A 10,167-nucleotide genomic window follows, 5' to 3' on the forward strand; every position below is an offset into this window, starting at 1 on the left:
CTTTTCGATATTGAAGCAAGCCAGAAAGAACAGTTAACAGTGGCCTAAAAGTAACCGAAGATTTCACACCACAAATACGAAATATAAGAAAGGCGCTTATTCCCAAACTCATCGAAGCGAAGGAAAACAACGACTCAGTGACAGCTTATCTGAAATACGATAAACTGATCATTGGTCAGAAGGTGTTCACATTTGACCTTGCAACAAACGAAATTATTACATTGGATGAAAATAATAAATAGCAAACTACAAGACACTTTGTCAACTTAAACCAAATTGGCAAATAACATTTGTCAAAACAAATGCATTTATCAAAATTATCTCTTGGAATAAGAACGGTCTAAAATTAAAATTGTCTGACTTTGTGCGGAAAAGATATTGATTTCGACTGTTATTTTCCTGAATACGAATATGTTTTGGGGGGTTTTTGTGTGTACGCAGTAATGTATCACAAAAGCCCCCATTTCGGGATCGAAAGAATTACACAGTCATTTCAAGAGTCGATATTTTTAAAACTCTACGAAGATTACTTTGGTTGGTCTAAAAATGTAATATTCATTCGTTTAACGAAATATTCATTTGTTTAATCGAATTAATTAGTTTGATTAAACGAATTAATTAGTTTGATTAAACGAATTAGTTATTTCGTTATAACGAAATAAATATTTCGTTACAACGAAATAATTAAAATTATTTTTTAGTTAAAACGAATTAATAACGAAATAATTAATTCGTTTTAACTAAATATTAATTCGTTTTAACGAAATAATTAATTCGTTTAAACGAAATAATGAATTAATCGATTTACGATTTAACGGTTTATTCCCACGAAGGCGCAGTTATTGACCGTAACGGATTAAACTAGGTCGTTTTCGACGACTTTGTGGGAATCCAGCTCCTAGGGATTAAAATGGATTAAAAACGTAACAGTGGTGTTGTAGATTGTTATGATAAGAATGTACACTTTCATGATCCCCAATGTAACTAATTAACCAACATTTTAGCATCATTTTTGGCATAAGAAATAAAAACATAACTACACTATAACAAAAATTAATTTAATTTCGCCAAATAAGACACCCTGTCTAAATAATCGACTAAAGTCAATTCCTCTTCCTCGTGTCTTCCATTTAATTCCTGGAGTTGGCATATTTATATCTCCCCCTTAATGGTTCCTGTCCCCCAGCATACTAAACGGTTCTAATCTCATTAATATTTTGTTCTTGTTGTAAAAATGTGATCATTTCAAAAACATTCGGATGGGCTTTTTCAAGTAGCTTCTTGAATCTTGCATGCCATCCTTCCAGAGTCTTGTTCGTTCCGTGCTCCTCTGTGTCGTAGTAGTCCCACTGATGAGTTGCAAATTAACCCCCGAGAAGTCGAAGGTCAATACAGCAAGACATAATATAATACACCTACCCTTCCTACTGGTACCAACGGTAGAGCTGCAAACCTCCGTACCACATTCTGTATTTCTTCATCTTCTCTATACATTGCACTTGTAGACCTACATTCTGTGTTCGTCTCCCAATTAAGATTCATATTGAATACTTGGATAATTTGATCATTTTAATCATTAGTTGCCAATTGGTGAATAAAATTCAGAGTGAACATAAATTCATAAAATCTTTAACACCGTTAATTGGGTCCTAATAGCAACATGCCTCTCTTCACACGAAAGCCGACAAGTCGATATCTGCGCCTTCGTGGGAAGGATTAATTTTGGTCACGCTCTGTAACTGCGCCTTCGTGGGAATACACCGATTTAACACGTCGACTAATGACCCGAATGCTCCAAACACCGAATTTGAAGAAAAAAAATATGTTAAAAAAACAATCGTAATCTCTATGGTTATCGATATGCGGTCGGGCTTGAGGCAGTAACCTTGGAACTGCGAAACAAACTAGGTTATTTTGGGATTAACATATGGTTCAATTTTATTTCAATAATTTTCTTGCGCGTAGGGATATTTAGCAGTGGTAGGAAACAGGTGGACCCGGAGAGAAGCCGCCAATTGAAATAACGCCACTTGATTCATTGACAGACCTCGTGTTCACAAGGTTTTCGTAATGGGGACCATGTGAGGAGTGGGGACTCTATGAAGCATTGGTGACATAAAGGAATGAATCGAGTCCCGGGGTTCCATCTCCCCCTATTCTGAAAACCTGAACACGAATGAGGATACACTTTAAATCAGTTCTTTTCTTCATATATTGGTGTGAAGCATTGGGGTTAATGAGACCCAATCCCCAAACCTTATTCCCATTACGAAAAACATGTGAACCCGATAGAAGCAATAGTTTTTAACATATGTTTTGGGGTATTAAACATTGGGTTCACAAGCTTATCTAGGTAAGACTAAGACGCTACCTCACTAGCTTGGAGGTCGCGGGGTCGCTCCCGGTGTTGGCCGAGAAAGTTCATTTGTTTTTTGTCAATGATGCAGGGCGGAGGGCTGCAAAGAAAGCTCATCTGGTTTTTATACGCCCACATTTTCATGATGCAGGGCGGAGAGCTGCAAAGAAAGCTCATCTGGTTTTTATACGCCCACATTTTCATGTGGACGTATATTTTCGTCGCCCCTGACACTCTACAGGTCACAATTCTTATCCGATTTCAACGAAACTTGAAATATAGGTTTATCTCCCCAAGATCTAGTTTCATTTCGATATTGGCATGTATCGGACCGTAAATTCATGGATTATGGCCCCTGATTGAACGAAAAATCGCGTTTTTAGCTTGTGAACACTGTAGAGGTCAGAATTTTTTTCCGATTTGGTTTAAACTTGGAATGTATGTTTATGACCAACAGATCTCGGTTCCTGTCGATATTCGCGCATATCGGACCATAACTTCTTGAATTATGGCCCCTGATTGTACGAAAAATCTCGTTTTTAGCTTGTGAACCGAATAGAGGTCACAATTTTTATCCGATTTAAAGAAACCGTGTGAATATATCACCATTACACCCTATGGATGGTTGAGCTCGAATTTCGTAAAAATGGGAACGGAACTGACGGTCAAAATGACCGCCCCTCGTTCGCAAAGAGTGTCAAAATATTGCGTATCAGGGCTGTGGACCCTCTGGATGTCACAATTTTCATCTGATTTTGATGAAACTTGAAATGCATGTTTATAACCCACAGATCTCGGTTACTTTCGATATTCACGCATATCAAAGCATAACTTCCTGAATTATGGCCCCTGATTGTATGAAAAATCGCCTTTTTAGCTTGTGGACCCCCATAGAGGTCACAATTTTTATCTGATTTAAAAAAACGTTTCAATATATCACCGTTACACGCTAAGGATGGTTGAGTTTAAATTTCGTAAAAATCGGACCGAAACTGAAGGACAAAATGGGCGCCCCACGTTCGCAAATAGTGTTAAAGTATTGTGTATCAGGGTTGTGGACCCTTTGGAGGTCACAATTGTCATCTGATTTTGATGAAATTTGTTTATCGAGGGCTGGCCGTCCTTACCGCACGGTACAAATAAAACCTTCTAGTAGTTTATCGAGGTTCGGGTGCTTCCGGAGTCCAAAATGGCCGCTTTATATAAATGAGAATTTTGGGGATAACTAACCCGAACCCTAACCCGTTTTAAAAGCCTGAACTTGGGTCTAATTTAGTTTTTACTTCTCTTAAAAGGGTAAGGGTTAGGGTTCGGGTTAGTATTCCCCTAAATACTCATTTGTATAAAGCGGCCATTTTGGTATGAGTTCTGGCTTGTTCTGGAAGTTGTTGCTTCTAGTGGTGATAATATTTGTACCATGCGGTAAGGACGGCCAGCCCTCGATAAACTACTAGAAGGTTTTATTACTCAACAAATACCTTCTCGAAGTATGTAATAAAATCTAATCGGGTGATCATTGAGTCAAGTGGCGTTGTTTCAATTGACTGCTTCTACGTGACAAGGAACAGGGTAGCTTGTCCAACTTCGTGGATTCTCTCCGGGTCCACCAGTTCCCTCCCACTCCTAAATACCATACACACAAGCAAATCAATGGAATAAAATTGAGCCATGTGTTAATCCCAAAATAATCTAATTTGTGTCGCAGTTCCTAGGTTACCGCCTCCAGCCCGACCACATATCGATAACGATAGAGACCACGATTGTTTTTCTAACATATTTTTTTTTTCTACAAATTCGGCGTTTGGAGCATTCGGGTCATTAGTCGACGTGTTAAATCGTAAATCGATTAATTCCATTAAACGAAATAATTGATTCGTTTAAACGAAATGATTAATTCCATTAATCGAAATAATCATTTCGTTTAAACGAATCAATTATTTCGTTTAAACGAATCAATTATTTCGTTTAAACGAATCAATTATTTCGTTTAAACGAATCAATTATTTCGTTTAAACGAATCAATTATTTCGTTTAAACGAATCAATACATACTTATGGAAGAACAATTACTGATTTATTAAAGCGACATATCGAACGGCAGTGTGAAGTTAGCTCGATTTTCGTTTTTCGATATTGGTGAATATCGAAAAATGAACTACACATTTTTCGATATTGGCGAATAATGAAAAATAAATAGCTTGTTTTTCGATATTGGCGAATGTCGAAAAACGAGCACTCGTTTTTCGATATTCAAACTTGAATCTCAAAAAAGCAGATTTGATGGATGTATTATCTACAGAATGTTTCTAAAATATATTTGATTAAATAAGTATTCTAAAACGAACTAAAGATATCATAAATTAGGATGTCTGAGCAGTGGATTCACATAACAAAAACACTTTCTCCTTGGTTTTTTTTTATTTTTTATATTGGCGCGTTTTTCGACATTCAAACTTGAAGTTCAAAAAAGCAGATTTGATAGATGTATATCTACAGAAGGTTTCCAAAAAACATTTGATTAAATACGTTTGGTAAAACGAACTAAAGATATTATAAATGAGGATGCCTGAGTATTCGATTCACATAAAAAAAATGTCTTTCTCCGTATTTCGATATTCAGGCTTGAATCTAAAAAATACAGATTAAAAATACACATTTGATTAAATAAGTATTCTAAACCGAACTAAATACATCGTAAAAGAGGATGCTTGAGCAGTGGATTCACATAAAAACTGCTCTTTCTCCTTGTTTTTTGATATTGGTGAAAATCGAAAAACGAGTTTTTCGATATTCAGACTTGAAACTCAAAAATACAGACTTTAATTATGTATATATACAGAATGTCTCCAAAACACATTTGATTAAATCAGTGTTCTAAACCGAACTAATTATATCGTAAAAGAGGATGCCTGAGCAATGGATTCACATAAAAACTTCTCTTTCTCCTTTTTTTTATATTGGCGAATCTCGAATAACGAGCTGCTCGTTTTTCGATATTCAGGCTTGAATCTCAAAAATACAGATTTTAATCATGTACATCTACAGAATGTCCCCAAAACACATTTGATTAAATAAGTATTCTAAAACGAACTAAAGTTATAATGATGAAGATGCCTGAGCAGTGGATTCACATAAAAAAAAAGTTCTTTCTCCTTTTTTTCTGATATTGGCGAATGTTTTCGATATTCAAACTTGAATCTCGAAAAAGTATATATAATGGATGTATATCTACAGAATGTTTCCAAAACACATTTGATTAAATAAGTATTCTAAAACGAACTGAAAATATCATAAATGAGGATGCCTGAGCAGTGGCTTCACATAAAAAAAGCTCTTTCTTCTAGTTTTTTGATATTGGCTAATCTAGAAAACTACTCGTTTTTCGATATTCCGACTTGAATCTCAAAAATATAGATTTTAATCATGTATATCTACAGAATGTCTCCAAAACACATTTGATTAAATCAGTGTTCTAAACTGAAATAAATATATCGTAAAAGAGATGTCTGAGCAGTGGATTTACATAAAACTGCTCTTTCTCCTTGTTTTTTGATATTGGCGAATCTCGAAAAACGAGCTACTTGTTTTCGATATTCAAACTTGAATCTCAAAAATACAGATTTTAATCATGTATATCTACATAATGTCTCCAAAACACATTTGATTAAATAAGTATTCTAAAACAAACTAAAGTTATCATAAATGAAGATGCCTGAGCAGTGGAGTAACATAAAAAAAAAGCTCTTTCTCCTTGTTTTTTTTGATATTGGCGAATCTCGAAAAACGAGCTACTCGTTTTTATACGCCCACATTTTCATGTGGACACTCTACAGGTCACAATTCTTATCCGATTTTGACGAAACTTGAAATATAGGTTTATCTCCAAAAGATCTCGACTGCTTTCGATATTGGCATGTATCGGATCGAAACTTCCTGGATTATGGCCCCTGTTTGTACGAAAAATCACGTTTTTAGCTTGTGGACCCTAGAGGTCACAATTTTTATCCAATTTTGTTGAAACTTTAAATGTAGGTTTATAACCTAAAGATCTCGGTTCATTTCGATATTCGCGCATATCGGACCGTAACTTCCTGAATTATGGCCCCTGATTGTACGAAAAATCGCGTTTTTAGCTTGTGGGTCCTATAGAGGTCATAATTTTTATCCGATTTAAAAAACCGTATTATTATATCACCGTTACACCCTAAGGACAGCTGCGTTCGAATTTCGTGAAAATCGGCCCAAAATTGCCAGACAAAATGGCCGCCGTTCGTTCTCAAATAGCGTAAAAATATGATATATCAAGGTTGTGGACCCTATAGAGGTCACAATTTTTATCCGATTTTGTTGAAACTTTAAATGTAAGTTTAGAACCCCAAGATCTCGGTTCCTTTCGATATTCGCGCATATCGGACTCTAACTTCCTGAATTATGGCCCCTGATTGTATGAAAAATTGCGTTTTTAGCTTGTGGATCCTATAGAGGTCATAATTTTTATCCGATTTAAAAAAAAATACGTATTATTATATCACCGTTATACCCTAAGGATTGACTGAGTTCGAATTTCGTGAAAATCGGCCCAAAATTGACAGACAAAATGGCCGCCGTTAGTTCTCAAATAGCCAAAAAATATGATATATCAAGGTTGTGGACTCTATAGCGGTCACAATTTTTATCCGATTTTGTTGAAACTTTAAATGTAAGTTTATAACCCAAAGATCACGGTTCCTTTCGATATTCGCGCATATCGGACTCTAACTTCCTGAATTATGGCCCCTGATTGTACGAAAAATTGCGTTTTTAGCTTGTGGACCCTATAGAGGTCCCAATTTTTATCCGATTTAAAAAAAAACGTATTATTATATCACCGTTACACCCTAAGGACGACTGAGTTCGAATTTCGTGAAAATTGGCCTAAAATTGACAGATAAAATGGCCGCCGTTCGTTTTCAAATAGCGTAAAAATATGGTATATGAAGGTTGTGGACCCTATAGAGGTCACAATTTTTATCCGATTTTGCTGAAACTTGAAATGTAAGTTTATAACCATAGATCTCGGTTGCTTTTTGATATTCGCGCATATCGGACTCTAACTTCCTGAATTATGGCCCCTGATTGTACGAAAAATTGCGTTTTTAGCTTGTGGACCCCATAGAGGTCATAATTTTTATCCGATTTAAAAAACCGTATTATTATATCACCGTTACACCCTAAGGAAGACTGAGTTTGAATTTCGTTTATAACCCAAAAATCTCGGTTCCTTTCGATATTTGCGCATATCGGACCGTAACTTCCTGAATTATGGCCCCTGATTGCACGAAAAATCACGTTTTTGGCTTGTGGACACTATAGAGGTCATGATTTTTATCCGATTTAAAAAACCGTATTATTATATCACCGTTGCGCATATCGAATTGCAATTTCCTGATTTATGGCCCTTTTTTGTAGGAAAAATCACTTTCTTTTTAGCATGTTCTCTACCCACCTCGTATATTGTTGTCGCCCCCGTCCGTCCGTCCGTCCGTCTGGCGTCCCCAATTGCTTGTGGACGCTCTATAGGCTAAAGTTAATATTCGATTGACTTTAAATTTATACGCAGTGTTTGAGGTCATGAGACGAAGAATCATTTTGATTTTCAACGATTTCGGATAATTACTGCCAAAGTTATGGCCCTTGATCACTTTGAAAAATCTTGTGACGATTTAGAGGCTAAAGTTATCACCCGATTGACTTCAGATTGATACACAGAGTTTAAGGTCTTGAGACGAACAAGTATATTGATTTTCAATGAATCTTTATGACTTAAACAGCTAAATCCATGATGTTAAAAGTTTTGTATACTAAACGTTAGCATGGGTCAGAACTTTATAAAAATCAAACAAATTCTAATGGTTTTCTGATAATTACTTACTCTTAGTCAGATTTTAATGTATTATAAATGTATCATTACCGAAAAAAGGTAAAAATATGCGACAACTCTTGTTGACTGTCCGGACGATATAGCTGCTGTGGGCATATGTTTCGTTGGCTGGCAACCTATCTTTCGATTTTCAGGCTTGAATCTCAAAAATACAGATTTAATGGAAGTACATCTACAGAATGTCTCCAAAACACATTAAATGATTAAATCAGTTTTGTAAAGCGAACTAAAGGTATCATAAATGATGATGCCTGAGCAGTGGAGTCAAAAACAACTGCCCTTTCTACTTGTTTTTTTTATATTGGCGAATGTCGAAAAACGAGCCACTTGTTTTTTTGATAATCAGGCTTGAATCTCAAAAAAGCAGATTTGATGGATGTATATCTACAGAATGTCTCCAAAACAGATTTGATTAAATCAGTTTTGTAAAACAAACTAAAGATATCATAAATGAGGATGCCTGAGCAGTGGATTCACATAAAAAAAAACTGCTCTTTCTCCTTTGTTTTTTGATATAGGCGAATCTCACAATTATATGTTTTAATCATGTATATCTACAGAATTTCTCCAAAACACATTTGATTCAATCAGTGTTCTAAAACGAACTAAAGATATCATAAATGATGATGCCTGAGCAGTGGATTCACATAAAAAAAAAAGCTCTTTCTCCTTGTTTATTGATATTGCCGAATGTCGAAAAACGAGTAGCTCGTTTTTCGGTATTCAAACGTGAATCTCAACAAAGCAGATTTAATGGAAGTACATCTACAGAATGACTCCAAAACATATTTGATTAAATACGTATTCTAAAACGAACTAAAGATATCAAAAATGCGGATACCTGAGCAATGGATTCACATAAAAAAAACCTCTTTCTCCTTGTTTTTTTATATTGGCCAATCTTGAAAAACAAGCTACTCGTTTTTCGATATTCAGAATCGAATCTCAAAATAGAAGATTTGATGGATGTATATCTACAGAATGTCTCCAAAACACATTTGATTAAATCAGTTTTGTATAACGAACTAAAGATATCATAAATGAGGATGTCTGGGCAGTGGATTCAAATAAAATTTAAAAAAAGCTCTTTCTCCTTGTTTTTTGACATGCAGGCTTGAACCTCAAAAATACAGATTTTAATCATGTATATCTACAGAATGTCTCCAAAACACATTAGTAGTGGGGGCGGCGGTATAGGGACGATGGCGCGCATGCGCATAAGCCCTAGCACCGGTGTTGTGTATGTGCAGGTCACGTCCGGTCCTACTTAGCAACGGTCACTTCCGGTAATGACATCATTTCCCATGATGAAGTCATGTATGATATCATCCTTAGCAACGATCATTTTCTCGTGTTTTCTCGCCCTTTCTCGGGGATTCCCTCCCCTTTTCTTTGATTGGGGTTCCTTTCTCGAGAGTTAAATTTGCTCGTTTTCTCTTGCATTTTCTCGGGGTGCCCTCGCCCTTTCTCGGGACTTGTTCAGGGGGGTTCCCTCGCCCTTTCTGGTGAGTTCCCCAGCACGCGTTCACGAAAAAGACATTTTAATAACATTTTAATAACAATTTTAATAACATTTTTAATTATAGAACAATAGAACAATAACTGAACGTATTTACAGTTTTGAAAAAGAACAACACGTTTGTCCACCCACAAAACTGGTTAAACTCTGTAACCATTGGGGTTAATGGGTAGTGGGTCCGTCACGTTGACTGAAATCGGCAAAGGCTTGTCCATAGGTCTCGGGTGGGCATCCGTAAGAATCGAAAAAATACAAGTGTCCAGGTCTTTCACATATAAACACGGTCCAGTGGGTGCCGGGGTATTTACAATGTAGGCTAGAGGATAGGTATGGGGTGGCAGCTGGTACAGGTGATTCCGGGACCAGACGCCAC

The 10,167-nt window shown here is 36.1% G+C and overlaps 1 protein-coding gene across 1 annotated transcript in view; it reads left to right on the plus strand.

The window, feature by feature from the left end:
- Positions 1–9,869, plus strand: part of LOC126821483 (testis-specific serine/threonine-protein kinase 1) — a 33,224-nt gene extending 23,355 nt beyond the window's left edge. Inside the window, exon 6 of the mRNA XM_050549925.1 lies at positions 9,862–9,869. Coding sequence (XP_050405882.1) covers positions 9,862–9,869 — 8 coding nt within the window. The remainder of the gene's footprint in view (positions 1–9,861) is intronic.
- Positions 9,870–10,167: the final 298 nt, after the last annotated feature.

This window comes from Patella vulgata, chromosome 5 (genome assembly GCF_932274485.2).
Source record: "Patella vulgata chromosome 5, xgPatVulg1.2, whole genome shotgun sequence".
Classification (NCBI taxonomy): Eukaryota; Metazoa; Mollusca; class Gastropoda; family Patellidae; genus Patella; species Patella vulgata.